This window comes from Narcine bancroftii, chromosome 1 (assembly GCF_036971445.1).
Source record: "Narcine bancroftii isolate sNarBan1 chromosome 1, sNarBan1.hap1, whole genome shotgun sequence".
Taxonomy (NCBI): Eukaryota; Metazoa; Chordata; class Chondrichthyes; order Torpediniformes; family Narcinidae; genus Narcine; species Narcine bancroftii.
In genome coordinates, this window is record NC_091469.1 from 426,628,449 (window position 1) to 426,644,552 (window position 16,104).

Below are 16,104 nucleotides of genomic sequence, written 5' to 3' on the forward strand. Positions count from 1 at the left end.
GTAAAAGGTGAAAACACAGGCTAAGAGAACCAAAATGTATAAAAAAAATTCATGGAGGCTCAAATAATAAAAGCAATAAAGATAAAACTTTACACTTACAAAGCATCATTTTTTATCCGGTCTTGCTCCAATTTACTGAATTCCAAATGAGTTTGCTGGTACATTTTGATGGAACTCTATCATAAAATGAAAAAAAAAAGCCAGGAAATATATCAGGTATTTAGACATTGGGAGGGATGAACAGAGTGTGGATGTTTCTTTTTATTAATGCTTTTAAAATGTGATTTTATATTGAGATGTCCTTTACTTGTTAGCTGGATTACATGGATTTTACCATTATTTTGGTTGGAGTAAAATTTTACATCAATGTCTCATTGTCTTAGATTTAAGCAGATTAAATAATCAATTCAAACCAAAAATAACACCTCATATGCCCAATTTGATGCCAATACACTGTTTAATCCAAAACCATATTACCCTCTTTTCTTCCAGTTCTACCCTCATTGCATCCATTTCTTCCTTGCATTTTTCCAGAGAAACAAATTTTTGCAATGATTCATCCAGTTGATCTCGAAGTGTTTGACGATCTCTAAAGAGAAAAAGAAAGTGAAACAAGTCTTATAAAATGGGATGGGGACAAACTTCAAATAAGAAGAAAAACAAATTAAGAATATTACCAGGACTAAGTCATAACCATTTGCTTAAAAATTAAAATAGAAAGTAAAGATTATGTTGATCTTGTGGGTATTGTCGACCTTTCCACAAAAAAAAACTCCCTGGTTTATGTTTTCTTTTTAAAAGTAATCCCTTCTACTTATTTAACTCACAATGGGAGGGGGAAAGCAAGAAATTGTCAGCCATGATCTTGTTTGATTACTATCTTGTCCACGACTGTATTTGAGTGGATATTATGCAAGTACAGGAGTAGACTTGAACCATCTCTCATTAATGTAATATACCTCCAAATTTAACATTCACTTTTTCTAGGCACTTTGGATCTTTCAATCGTTTTCCATCAACCTTCTCACCAGCAGTAGATACAAGCTGAGGTTGTAAAAACTTTCCCCTTCAGACAACCTGCCTGGAGTGTGTTTGAATCAGATGAAATGAAAAGGAACTCACAAGAATATTTATGGCAATAATAACAGAATTGAAAAACCAGTTCTAAAAGTACTCAGTTCTGAAATAATTGTACAAACTGAACCTCAAAATAATGGAAAAATAGTATGAAAATGTGTAATTGTATGCTGGGTTTCCTCACCTCCAGACCCCAAACAATGTGGATTGGTAAGAACGCCTTCTTCACAGTCTTCATCACCACTGCGTACAGGGCTGCATATTTAGCCGCCAGCTCTATTCACTTTAGACCTATGATTTCATGGCTCAGTTCGACAACACCATTTACAAATTTGCTGATGACACCACAGTAGTGGTTTGTATAAAAAAGGATGATGAGTCAGCTTACAGAAGAAAGATTGAAAACCTGGCAGGATGGCGTACCATTGTGGACTTTAAAGATGTACGATCCAGTGGTCATTTGGGGATTAGAGGCAGAGAGAGTGATCATTTTTCCTAGAGAAGAAAGCACGTCAGCACCTCTACTTCCTCAAGAGTTTGCGGAGGTTTGGTATGACATTGGAAACCTTGGCAAACTTCGACAGATGTGTAGTGAAATGTACCACAGTCTGGTATGGGGTCACCAATATTCCCAAGCTTAAAGCCCTACAAAATTAGTAGACAGTCCAGTTCATCACAGGCAAAACTCTCCCCTCCATTGAGCAAATCTACATGGGGAACACTGCTGTCGGTCAGCAGCAGCAATCAGCAAGGATCCACACCACCAGGGCATTGTCGCTGTTGCCATCGGGAAAGTAATATAGGTGCCACAAGACACATACCACCAGATTCAGGAACTGTTAATACCCCCTCACCAGCAGACTTCTAAACAACAAACTCAATCATTTCAAGCCTCTTACTTTGCACATTATTTATTATGTTTAATTTTTTTCTGCATTGTAGTTTGTTTACATTCTTCTTTACAGTAATCGATAAGTAGAAGTTCTGGCCTAGCCCGCAAGAAAAAGAATCTCAGAGCTGTTTCTGATGTCATGTATGTACTCTGACAATAAATTTGACTTTAAAAGTGCCTTACCTTTCAGTTTTCTGGAGCTGTAATGACCTGTTAAGAAAATCTCACATCTTTTACGTACATGACAACTTATTCTATGCACAGGAAAGTGAGGAGCAAAATCAGTAAACATCAAAGTTTATTTAGAATGGATTCACATACACTTTCTTCTAACAGATTTGAATTACAAGATTAATAAAGTAGATTTACTTTGCATCAAATTTAATATTTTATTTTTATACTGCGTACACTGAAGAGTTTACACACAATACAAAATGAATAACCTATTTTAATCCTCCTCCCCTACAAATCATTCATTCTTTAGACTGTAACTGTGAATAAGACTATTAGTATTAAAAAAAACATTAAATTTTAAAAGATGCCAAACCATTAACATTGCATGGAATTTTTGACAATAATTAAAAAATTCTAGGCTCATCTTTTGAAGTACAAGGTAGAGCCACTTCATAGAATGCAGCAACATAAGATATTATTGTAATACAACAGTTGTGTGAGAAATGGTATGGATAAAACATTAAAGTTTATTAGTCTTAATATTAATGGGATAAACGGGAAGATGAAGAGAAAAAGGGTCTGGTATACTTAAAGAAATTAAAAGTGGATATAATCTTTTTTAAAGGAAACACCTTACTAAATTGGAACATGATAAATTAAAAAGAGGATGGATGGGAGAAATAATATCATCTTCCTTTGGTTAAAAGGCAAGAGGGGTAGCGATTCTAATTAATAAAAATACTCCAGTATTAATAGAAGATACTTCGACTGATCAAGCCAGAAGGCACATTGTAAAATCTATGGAGTAGCATGGACATTTATGAATACTTATGCTCCAAATTATAATGATGAAGCCTTTATGAAGCATATCTTCTTAAAAACAGCAGAGGGAAGACAAAATATATTGGTTGGAGGAGATTTTAATTCTTGTGTGGATCCAATACTAGATAGAACTGCAAGAACAATAACAAGGGCGAAAGTAGCAAAATCCAAAATTTCTGAAATAAAGGATCTAAATCATATCTAGATATGGAGGCAATTAAATCCCACAGAAAGAGACTACTCCTTTTACTCAAGGATGCATGACCCACATAAAAGGATTGACTTATTTTTAATGCCTGCCCAGTTAAATAATAGAGTGATAAAAAAAACAGAATACCTCGTGAGGCTTCTATCAGACCATTCACCACTATTAACTTATTGAAATGGAAAAGCAAGAGAATGTATACAAATGGTGTCTTAATGTTACAGTGCTTAAAAGAACAGACTTCTGTGAATTTATAAAGAGATAAATAGAAATATTTTGTGCAACAAATCTGCCATCTACTAATAATTTCTTGATATGGGATATGCTCAAAGCATATTTAAGGGGATACATTATATCTTATACAAAGAATCTTAAAAAGGAATATATGGCAGAAATAAATAGTTTGGAGAAAGATATTAAAGAATTAGAAGAAAAAAATCAAAGAACACGACTACAAGAAGAATACAGATTACTGGAGAATAAAAAGCTAAGATATAAAACAAGAAAAAGCTACATTAAAAACTAAACAATACTGAGTTAGGTGAATGGGCATACAAAGTTTTATCTTGAGAGATTAAGGCAGAGGAGTCGTCAAGAATGATAAATGTTATAAAAACAGACCTACTCTAGTATATAAACAAAAGGAAATCAATGACATTTTTAGAGAATACTACACAAGACTATACAAATCAGAATTACTAGGAGACGTGAATGAAATAGAAGAATTTTTGCCAAATGTTGAACTTTCAAAACTAAAAGAGAAAGGAGAGAAATAGACATTACCTTTACAAGGGAAGAAATTGAAAAGGCACTGGGGGGAAGATGAATTTCCACCCGAGTTTTATAGACAATTCAAAGAATTATTAATGCCCTGTCAATGGATGTTCTGGACCAAGCTGTGGAAACACAGACCCTCCCAGAATCATTCTCAACTGTGATTATTACAATGTTACCAAAAAAAATATATATAGGGACCCATTAAAAACTTGGTCATATAGACAAATATCCCTGTTAAATACTGATTACAAGATATTAGCAAAAGTGCTAGCTAATAGGTTAGGATAATATTTGTCAAAATTGATACATACAGATCAAGCAGGACTTGTTAAAGGAAAACATTCCTCAAATAATCTAGGAAGATTACACATGGCAAAATTTGAACAAAGTCCAAGTATTAAGTCTTCCTAGATGCAGAAAGAAAAACATTCAACGATTTGGAATGGCTCATTTTATTTAAAACATTGGAAAAAAATTGGTATAGGCAGAACATTTATAAACTGAATAAAAACTTTGTACCATAAACCGGAAACTAAAATTTTAACCAATAATCAGATGTCAGCAGTGTTCCCCTTGAGTAGATTGAGTAGACGGGGATGGCCCCTGTCCCTAGTGCTTTTAGCGATTGAACCATTGGCAGAGATAATAAGGGATCTGGATATAAAGAGCTTCAAAGTTGGACAAGAAGAACAGAAAATTAGTCTATTTGCCAATAATGTGCTACTAAACCTATCAGACCTGGCTAATTCTTTGTAAAGAATTACACAGAACGCTAGAAAAATATGGAAGAATATCAGGTTACAAAATAAAAATGGATAAAAGTGAGATAATACCTTAACAAATTTTGAATATGAAAGATACCAAAAAAGGAAGTAAATTTAAAATGCAAGACGGATGGAACACAATATCTTGGAATAGCAACGGACAATAATTTGCAAAATTTATACAAACTAAATTATGTTCCTCTTCTTGGGAAGATAGAAAATGAAAGTGTTGCCAAGACTGCAGAATCTTTTTCAATCGCTGCCTATTCTGTTATCTAAAAACTTCTTTAAATTAGTAAACAATCATATTAGAAGTTCTCATGAAATAATGAGGTACTAAGAATCACACTGGAAAAACTGACATGGGACTATGGGCTGGGAGGACTTAGACTTGCAGATTTTAAAAAATATTACCTAGCTGTACAGGCTAGTTTCTTTGCAGCCTTCTTCATTGAAGACATCCCCTTGTCTTGGACTCAAATGTGGATGTACTCAATGGAGGAGGGGGAAGTAAAGGATTTTAACTATAAACGGAGTGTCAAATCATTTAAAAAAATGGATAATCCCATTCTAATACATATGATCAGAACGTGGCAAGAAATTAATGAATGTATAGGGAAAAAAAAGTAGGGATATCAGTGGAAACACCACTGAATAAAAATGTATTATTGCCCAAGAACATAGGCAATAGAATATTAAAAATGTGGTAAGAAAAAGGCAAAAAATTATATTAAGGACTACTACACAGAAGGAACTCATGTCACTTGAACAATCAAAACACAAATACGAAGTGGCCAAAAGGTGCACCATCTGTTTTCTCCAGCTTAGATCATTCTTTAGAGAAAGATGGAGACCCACATTGACCCCATCTGAAATTAGTGAAACTGAACAAACTATCTGGATGGGAATACACCCAAATTTATAACAAAAATGTTCTATGCTCTCCAGAGTGGAAGTGCAAAACCAGCGTTACAGAGGTCAAGGGAAAGATGGGAGTCAGACTTGGGAATGACAATTTTAAAAACAAGCTGGTGTAAGGACAGCATGATAGTTTGTTGTTGTTTGTAAGAAAAAGTTTAATATATTGTATATTATATACCTCCAGGAGGGATATTTCTAAGATTGAAATATTTACAAGTTTGCTGCCAGGACCTGAGGATCAGGAATTGAGCAGAAGGTTGAATGTTAGGACTTTATTCGAGTGTCAGAGATTGACGGGAGATTTGATAGAGATAAACAAGATTATGAGGGGTATAAATAGGCTAAATATAAACATCTTTTCCACCAACGTTGGAATGAAGGATAAAAGGTGAAATGTTTAAGGGGAACATTAAAGAGAACTTCTTTCCCCCATTGACTGTCTTTGGTTGGTCATATTAATACTGTTAAGATGATAATATTACCTAAATTTTTATACCTATTTCAAGCTGTCCCAATTTTTATTCCAAAATCTTATTTTTATAATATTGATTCCAAGATTTTACCTTATATTTGGAATGGTAATGAGCCAGAATGAATAAACTTCACTTACAGAAACTAAAAAGGATGGTGGTAATGCCTTACTGAATTTGAGATTTTACTACTGGGCAATCAATATAACTTGTTACCAAATATAATTTACCATACAGACATTTTTTTAAAGATATCTACAGATTAGAAATTTCTTGAATACGGTAATGTCTAATTATCTAACATTACAACAACCAGATTTACTTGACACTTTGTTCTAGTTAAACCCCTTTCAAAAGGGTTTAATTTGTACTATTTACACTTCTATATTAAATTTGAGATCAGTCCCCATGGATAAGATTTGACAAACATGGGAATTGGAACTTCAACTGACATTATCTCCTGAAACATGGGGTAGAATTGCTAGACTAGTTAATACTTCTTCACTTTGTGCACGCCATTCTTTGATACAGTTTAAAATAGTTCATAGAACTTGTATATTTAAAGATAAACAAGCTCACATCTTTCCTAATACTAGCTCTACTTGTGATAGATGGAATTCTGAGGTGGCTTCATTGACTCATATGTTTTGGTCATGTCTATGTTAGAAAAAATTTGAAAAGCTATTCTTAAAGCTCTACCAATGATACTGGTTATTCAATTACAACCTAACCCATAATATTGCCTCCTTGCACCTCCACATCTTGTGCTCTGCTCACCCTCATTCCCCTCTATCACAGACCTTGAAAACAGTATAGAACAATCAAACTATAGTCAATAAAGCATTTACTTTTAGTAACTGGAAAATACAGAAGGAAACAAAGAAGCTTTTACATTTGTATAACTAAACAGCTTCACTGACTACATCATTTCTGCATAAACAAAGGATATCATCACATTTTTTCTGATATTCCGTAAGAACATGGCTGGAAAGAGAAAATAAATATTTAATGTTAGACAAAATATTTTCATAAGTTTTTGTTCACCTCAACAATTTGAATTTGAGAGACAGCGATGTTGAGCAAATATCTAACAGCATTTAACAGAACCATTTGCCAAATTTGACACAAAATGATGCATTCAAAGGAGACTCTTAAATAAGAAGTAAGTTCCAGAGTTAGACAACTTGCATGGGAAATTTTTGAGCTTAGGACAATTGGTGTTGAATGCTCATGCAATGATAAGCTGTTTTAAATTGGTATCATACCAGTTCAGAATTAACAAATGTCAGTCCAGAGAAGCTCACAAGTGAGGAGCAGACTTTTTTTAAAAAACAAGGATGAGAATTTAAAAACTGCTGAGGTAATGTGTGACTTTTGGTACAGATAACATAGTTTTAGAAGAGTCTTAATTTATGTAGATTGGAAGATAAAGGTGACCAGTGGCCATCAAAATATCTCAAATTCAGAGAATAGAAATGGAAGAAAGTGAGTTTACCAAAAGGTAGTCAAGCAATGCTATGAAGGAAAAAAAAGCACACAGATTCAGTGATGCAGCAAACATGATTTAAAATACATCTATATTACAAATATAATTGAGCGAACAGCTACTAGTTAGGGGATAGAAGATGTTAGTTTTAGTTTCCCCAGTTGAAGTAGAAATAATTGAGGTTTTCTTTTAATTAAAAGTACGTACTTCTTTGTATACAAGAAATGAAAAAAAATGACAGCCATAAGCTGCAAGTTAGCATACTTACTCAGTATCAATTATTTTTTGTTTCAGTGAAATAAATGCAGTTACATATTCATTTAAATTCTGAAAGAGAAACAAAAGCAAGATTTCAAATGTAAAAAATGACAGAGGCATTTTGTCATTATGAATATGCTTTTGGAAGAATCACATTAAATTGGTCAAACGAGTTAAAGTCTAATTTTCTGAAAAATATCCTTGACACCATTAATATTTTGTAAACTATAATCCATTCACAATGACATGAGCAATGCTTTTACAGATTAATCAAAAATAAATTCTAATTTAAAAAAAATACTGTTACATTTTAGTTTATATTATGATCCAGGAAACTATTCAATGAAATGAGTTTACGCTGGCTTTCAGAATATTCCCATCACTTCCATTCATCTACTTATTTTAAGTTTAATATCTGTAGTTGGGAAAATGCTGAAGCTATCATTAAAGAAGAAATAGCAAGGCACCTGGAGCTAAATGGATCCATCAGGCAGATGCAGCGTGAATTCAGCAAAGACAGGTCCTGTTTGACAAATTTACTGGAGTTCTTTGAGCGTGGTAGATAGAGGGGTGCAGATGGACATTGTTAACCTGATTTTCAGAAGGCGTTTGATGAGGTGCCACATAAAAGAAATACAGAAGATAAGGATGCATGGATTTATGGATGATGCATCAACATGGATAGAGCATTGGTTAACCAATGGAAAGCAGAGAGTTGGGGGGCAGGGTGTTTTGCTGCTTGGCAATAGGTTGTGAGTGGGGTACCTCAAGGGGTCCTGCAACTGTTCATGAAATACAGTACATAAATAATCTGGAAGAAGGGAAATGGAATGTTGGCCTTCATTGCTAGAGGGATTGAATTTAAGAGCAGGGCAGTTATGCTGCAACTGCATCTAGAGTACTGCATGCAGTTCTGGTCTCCTTACTTGATGAAGTACCTACCTGCTTTGGAGATGGTGCAGAACAAGTTGATTCCAGGGATAAAGTAGTTGGCATATGAGGAAAGACTGAGACGTCTGGGACTGTACTTGCTGGAATTTAGAAGAATGAGAGGCGATCTTATGGAAACGTAAAATTATGCAAGGCATAGAGAAGATTGAGGTAGGTAAGTTGTTTCCATTGATAGAGGAGACCAGAACTTGGGGCGACCAGAACTAGGGGCCATAGCCTCAAGATTCAAGGTGGTAAATTTAGGACAGACATGAGGAGGAACTGCTTTTCCCAGAGGCTGGCAAATCTGTGGAATTTGCTGCCCATTGAAGCAGTGGAGATGACCTCAGTAAATATACTTAAGACAAGCTTGGATAGATTTCTACATAGTAAGGGAATTAAGGGATATGAGCCTATCATCAGATCAGCCATGATCACACTGAATGGCAGAGCAGGCTCCATGGGCCAGATGGCTCCTGCTTCTATTTCTTATTTCCCTATAATCTACTTGCTCTCACATAAATGCTTTAATTTTTTTTTTTAATTTAATTTTTTATTTTTCACACCATAAATCACGTTAGCCATGGTATACACTTTTTCTTTTTCCCACATATACAGTGTCTTTTTCTCCACCCCCCCCTCCCTCCTCCCAAGCCACCCCCCCACCCCCCCTCTCATCCATTTTAGGTATACAATCTAGGTTGCATTAAGCCAGTCAGACAATGTTGTCATTCAACAAAAATACACCAGAAATTCTACTGAGTCCATTCTTTTCTTTTCTTCTTTAATGGTGATCTGTTACTTCTTAAACTGCTCCTACTCGTATTGCTTACATCATTATTCAATTGTGAACATCAGAATAACTGAAAGCTCAATACTAAACTTCTATTTACCCTTCCTGAAAATCCAGCAAGCCCTCCCCCCCCCTCCCCCCCCCAGTTCATAAATGTCACCCAATTAGCTCTGTTGGTAGGAATATAGCTCTCAGTGGAATTTATCCCTCCATTTACTAACATTCAACATCCAGATAAAGAAAAGAAAAATGGTGATCTAGAAGATTTGAGGAACAAAATATTGCAGATACTTAAAATAAAACAAACATGTTTAGATTCCAGAAATATTAAAGCTTTGGTCCAGCAAGCTAGAAGAGAAATGGGCAGCATGGTTAGGGCAATGGTTAGCATAACACCATTACAGTACATGCGACCTGATTTAAAATCTGCCGCTGTTTGTAAGGAGTTTGGATGATTTCCTCCCACCCACCAAAAACATAAGGGATTTGTAGGTTGGTTGGTGTGTTTGAGCTGCATGGGCTCAAAGATGGAGGGGCCAGTTACTGTGCTATATCTCTAGATTTAAAATACATTGAAAAAAAAATTTATAAATAAGGAAAAAATATTTTTTGATACACTTTGTCATAACTTTGGCTTTTATGCTGAAGATTTAAGTTCACAGATTCATGCAGCCATGAAACAGCCCCCCTTAACGCAAGTCATCCAAGCTAACCAAAATATCCATTAAAGCTAATCAGTTTTACTTGTGTTCATTTCATTTCCCTCTAAACCTTTCCTAATCATGAATCAGACCAAAAGCTTTTTAAACAGTGTAATCATACCTACATCTAACACTTCATCTGGCAGCTCACTCCACATACCCACCATCCTCAGTGTAGAAAAACTTGCCCCTCAAATCCTCTTTAAATCTTTCACCCTCACCACAAGCCTATTTCCTCTAGTTTTAGACTCACCTACCCTGGGAATGCCCCTCAATTTTGTAAACCTCTGGAAAGGTCGCCCTTCAGCCTATCCAACCTTCCTTTATAATTCAAGCCTTCAACTCTTGTTAATCTTTCCTGCACCTTTCCTAGCTTAATCAAATCTTTCCCACATGCTTATTCCACGTGCAGTCTAACCAGCTTCGACTCAATGGCCAAACTGAAGAAGGCAAGCATGACAAATGCCTTCTTCACTACACTGTTGGCCTGCATTCCTATTTTCAGGGAATTATGTACTTGTACCCTTGGGTCTCTCTTTTCAACAACACTCCCTGGGGACATGCCATTCCATGACCTGGTTTATCGAATTAGATCACTTTGTATTTGCTTAAGATCAATCCTCTGACAGCGGCACAACAGCATTTAAAATACAAATTTACACCAACGTTTTCTTCTGCCCTTTGAAGACAATTCTCACTTTAAAATGCCTAATTTTACAAAATGAAATACTGGTTGCCAAGGTAGGGCTGTAGCTGCAATGATATTACAACCCAAATGTTAGGAGCAAATGCTGACAATGCTGTTATGGTGTAAATCTGGAATAAGAATCTGCCTCTATTCTGGAACTGGTAGCATGACAGTTATTAGAAGTAGGGCCTTCGGTCTTAGCAAGACTGATTGAATTTAAAATGTGAGGTTACTGACTTTTTTGTAAGTTAAAACAATCCAAGGTCAAAAAATATGACAATATTATAAGTTGCTCTTTGGAAACTAAACCTTACAAAACACTTGACATTAGGTTTACTGGCATTAAAAAATGTTAAATTGTATTTCCCTTCTTCAACCTTTCTCTATTGAATTTTACTGCTATTTTGTTCATTATTTACTGCAATAATATGTTTTCTATTCGCTGCCTTGAAGTTAAACATTCTCTGTTCAAGCTCAGATTTATACTGTACTCCAGAAGGTCAACAAGAAAGTTTGCATATGCTGGGGTTGAGTGCAATACACAAATGTGATGGAGAAACTCAGCAAGTCACACAGGTCATGCATGAGTTAGTTTCTCCAGCACACTTGTGTATTGTAATCAGTCCTCAAGGGACTTCATTGCTATAAACTTCACTAATCCCATAAAGACTTACATAAAGCTACAAAATAACAGCCAGATCTAGTGCCTTCGTGGTTGATGCCTGTCCTGCCAAGTTCCTCCAGCACTTTGTGCATTGGTTCAGTTTTCCAACACCTGCAGTCTTTCTTCCTTACCTCAGATCAAAGGCAATATCCACTAATTATACCCATTGACCAAAGTAACACCAGCAAATAGAGCAGTACACGTACAACAAGAAAGAAAAATATGCACCATCATGCCATGCCTTTCACTACCTCAGGATGTCCCAAAGTATTGTAAAGCCAAAGAAACATCTTTGGACTGAAGTTGGTGCAGAAATGAAGTACCAATTTATATCCAAAATATACAGCATTTCATATTGTGATTATGTTGCTGACAATACCGAGGGAACTTAGTAAAAGTAGGAATAAAGATAGGACAAATGGATTAGTTTAATATTGCACCCAAAACTTGACATCCCCAAGGGTCCAAGGTGTAACACTTTATTATAACTCTGTATTAACCCAGTCAACTGTTATAACTAGCACTCACCCCTCTGTTCTCTCCTACAACCCAGCATTGACCCACTACTACAATGCCAAACACTAACCCTCTCTGTAATCATTTGGATGACGACAATCCAGTTTTCAACACCATACTTCCAATCGAACACGCATCCAAATTTCTGGATTTCAGTCTCAAAAACCTCCCGACGCAATTGGATCAACGTCCTGAGCAGTCCTCAAACAGTGAGGATTGGCGACAATATCTCTTCCATGATAATTCTCAACATTGGTGCCTTGCAAGGCCCTTGATGTACTCCTTATGAACTAATATCTGTGTGACCAAATTTACAAGATTCCAGATCATTCGCTGGTCTCAAACAATGACAAGACAGAGTACAAGAAAGAGATTGGCAGCCTGGTGTCAGAACAACCTATAACAAAAAAAAACTTGCAAGTTGGAAGAATGACACCTCATCTCTGCGCATCTTCCTACCGGATATCACTAGCATCAACATCTGTTCCTGCTGAATGCTCCTCCCTTCTTCCCTCTGCTGCCTTTCCCCTAGCTCTCTCTCTCTCCCCTTTTCCCTTTGTCTCCTTTCACAGAGCTAAAATTAAATTCTCACTTCTCCTCTTATCATATCCAAATAAACTTTCTGGACTCCTCCCCCTGCCAGTCTTCAGTCTTTATTCTGATGCCTTCCTGTTTTTGGCTTATAGTTTGAAGTGCTCAGGCCTGAAACATCAGTAATATATCTTTACCTCCTATGGATGATGCGAGACTGGCTGAGTTGCTCCAGCAATTGTGTGTTTTTACTACAATCACAGCATCTGCAGACTTTTGTGTTTCACTCCTCATCTCACTATATATAACCATGCTGGTCTGTTTTGCCCAAGACAGCTTGAAAATGCACATTGTGAATGCAGCTCAGCCATCACTCAAAGCCACTTCCCCTCGAGTGACTCGGTCCTCACTGTCTGCTGCCTCAGGAGAGCAGTTAAAAGACCTATCCCATTTCAAATGTTGCCTTCTTTCTCCCATCGAGCAGAATATATACATTTGAAAGTAAATACCACTAGATTCAGACTGTTTCTTCCCCATTGTTATCAGATTCTTGAACAGACCACTCATGAGTAAAAGGTTTTCTTTTGATTTCACAATCCCTACCTCATTATAGCCTTGCACTGTCTTAAATGAACTCTTCTCTCTACATAATATACTCTGCAAATTTGTTTGATTTTTGCACTAGAACATAAAACATTACAGCATAAGGACAGGCCCTTCAGCGCACACCTGCACTGAATATGATGCTCAATTTAAATTAAAACTTTTAATCTATAGTATCTGCTTCCACTACTACTTCCTGCAGCCCAATCCAGACACCCACCCTCTGTGTAAAAAATCTTGCCCAACAATTTCCATTATGCTAGAATTCCAAGATGGTGAATCATGAGCAACAGATCCTCTGATATCTGAGGTTGAAAAGTGATTGACAGACACAGACCAGGTCAGCTACGGTTGAGCTAAAGGAATGCTGCTGCCATTTCAGACTCTGTCAGTCCCACTGGAGTGCAGGCAGCTGAATTCACTGGAGCAAAGGTGGTCCTTATATTGAATTGGTATTTTGACTTTGAACCACTGGATGATAATCTCAAGACTGAACTATCTTGAGGCCTCCATGTTGGTACAATAATGAAGAAGACTCGCCAGTGGCTATACTTGGTGAGGAGTTTGAGATTCGGTATGTCACCAAAGACTTGAAAATTTCTACAGGTGTACAATGGAGAACATTCTGTTTGGTTGTATCACTGTCTAGTATGGAGGTGGCAATGCGCAAGACAGGAAAAAAAACTCCAGAGGATTGTTAACTCGGCCTCACGGGGACCACTCTTTATTCATTTGAGGACATCTACAAGAGCCTCTATCCTCAAAGACCTTCACCACCCAGGTCATGTCCTCTTCATACTGCTACTATTGTGAAAAAGTTACAGGAGCCAGAGTTGAGCACCCGGTGACACAATGACAGCTTCTTCCCCTTTGCCATTAGATTTCTCAATGGACAGTGAGCCACAGACACTACCTCATTTTCTCCTATTTTCTTGCACTATCCATTCATTTTTGAAATGTAATTTATAGCAATATTTGCACTGTAATTCTGCCACAAAACAACAGTTTGTGACGTTTGTGACAATAAAAACAAACAAAAATGTTTTTTGTTTCCTCCTGAAGTTTAGTCCTTAAGACAAGTCTTAATTTTGTGAAACTTATGTGGGTGGGAAATAAATTAACTTGTAAAGGAAGGTTAAGGCAGTGGAGGATAATGATAATAATGACTTTGGAATAACCCAACAGTGATAGAATTGGGAAGCACCAGTTGAAATATACCTGAGGATGTACTTATGGTACATGATCCACCTGTTTGTTATCATTTGGCAATTATTGAGAAATAATGACAGAATAAAATGTAAAAGCTAATTTACAACATGTCTCAACAAGAATAAGAGTCACCCTTTAAAAATGACCAGTGGCAAGTAAATTCATGATATCAGTTATTGGGGTAGAGCCCTGGTCAGCAGTACCTTCAAGATGAGCACTTATCTTCCAATAAACCAAAATCCATCCAGTGTGCCCTAAGATTCGACAAAGTATTTGTTTAAAATAAATATACTACAACATGAAATGGCTAAAGTTCTTTTAATACACAAATAATGATTTTTTTTCTCCAAGGACAATTTACATTATCTTTTTCTCCATAGTTTGTCCAGAAATTCAGTTGAGTATGAATGGTTCATGGAACATTATAGCACAATACAGGCCTTTTGGCCCATGATGTACTGATCGACAAGAACCACTCAATAATCTAAACCTTCCCAATGTCACACTCATAATTTTTTTTGCATCCATATGCCTGTCTAAGAGTCTTTTAAAGGACACTATTGTTCCAACCTCCACAACCACTTCTGGTAATGCATATCAGGCACCCAACACTCTCTGTGTAAAAAAAAACAACTCTGACAATATCCTGAATCTTTCCTCCCCTCACTTTAAACAGATGTTCTCTGGTATTTGTTACTGTTACCCTGGGAAGAAGGTGCTAACTGTCCACCCTATCTATGCTTCTCATTATCTTGTAGACCTCCTTCAGTGCTCCAAAGAGAAAAACTCTAGCTCTGTTAACCTTGCCTTAAGAGATATTCTCCACTCGAGTCAACATCCTGGTAAATCTCCTCTGCACTGTCTCCAAAGCTTCCACACATCCTTACTGTAATAAGGTGACCAGAGTGAACACAATGTACAAAGTATGGCCGAACCAGAGTTTTATCGAGCTGCAACGTTACCTTGTGGTTCTTGAGCTCAGTTCCCTGACTAAAGGCCAGCATTCCACAAAGCCTTCTTATATACCCTATCAACCAGCACATCAACCCTGAGATCTATGGATTGCAACCACAATCTGTTTTTCTACACTGCCATTAACCATGTAGCCTACTTTTGAATTCAACCTTCCAAATGTATTTATCTCACATTTATTTGGATTGCCCAACTCCGCATCCTGTCCATATCCTGTGGTAACCTATGTCAACCTTCCAAACCATCCACAGCATATCTAATCTTTGTGACATCTGATCATCAAATCCAAAGGTTTTCCTCTTCAAGAGACCAGTTCAATATCAGATTTGGGCGGGGGGGGGGGGGGGGGGGGGGGGGTGGTAATGGCATAGTGACCAAGGAAAGGGTTATGTGTGTTATCTTTTATATTACAAAATTGAAAGTTCAAAGGCAATCTGAGAAATTTGAAATGGTTAGCTGCGCAGCTTGGAGTTGGTTTCAGAAAAGGATAATATCCCATAAAATGTAAAACTACAAAGAGATGGTAGACTAAACTGCCTCTGAGCATTTATTTATGTACACACACACATAGAGTTGCAGACTTGAGGATGTGACCTAACAAAACACCCACCAGTTTGGTGCCTTCGAACCCGCTGGTCTTACAGTTTAATG

The 16,104-nt window shown here is 36.6% G+C and overlaps 1 protein-coding gene across 2 annotated transcripts in view; it reads right to left on the bottom strand.

The window, feature by feature from the left end:
- The window catches only part of ice1 (KIAA0947-like (H. sapiens)), a 65,508-nt gene that overhangs the window by 48,740 nt on the left and 664 nt on the right, over positions 1–16,104 (bottom strand). For both annotated transcript variants that reach the window (XM_069914204.1, XM_069914203.1), the window contains exons 2-6: positions 7,857–7,915; positions 7,051–7,086; positions 2,153–2,170; positions 478–589; positions 100–176 (exon numbers count right to left, since the gene is read on the bottom strand). In XM_069914204.1, coding sequence (XP_069770305.1) covers positions 100–176; positions 478–589; positions 2,153–2,170; positions 7,051–7,086; positions 7,857–7,915 — 302 coding nt within the window. The remainder of the gene's footprint in view (positions 1–99; positions 177–477; positions 590–2,152; positions 2,171–7,050; positions 7,087–7,856; positions 7,916–16,104) is intronic.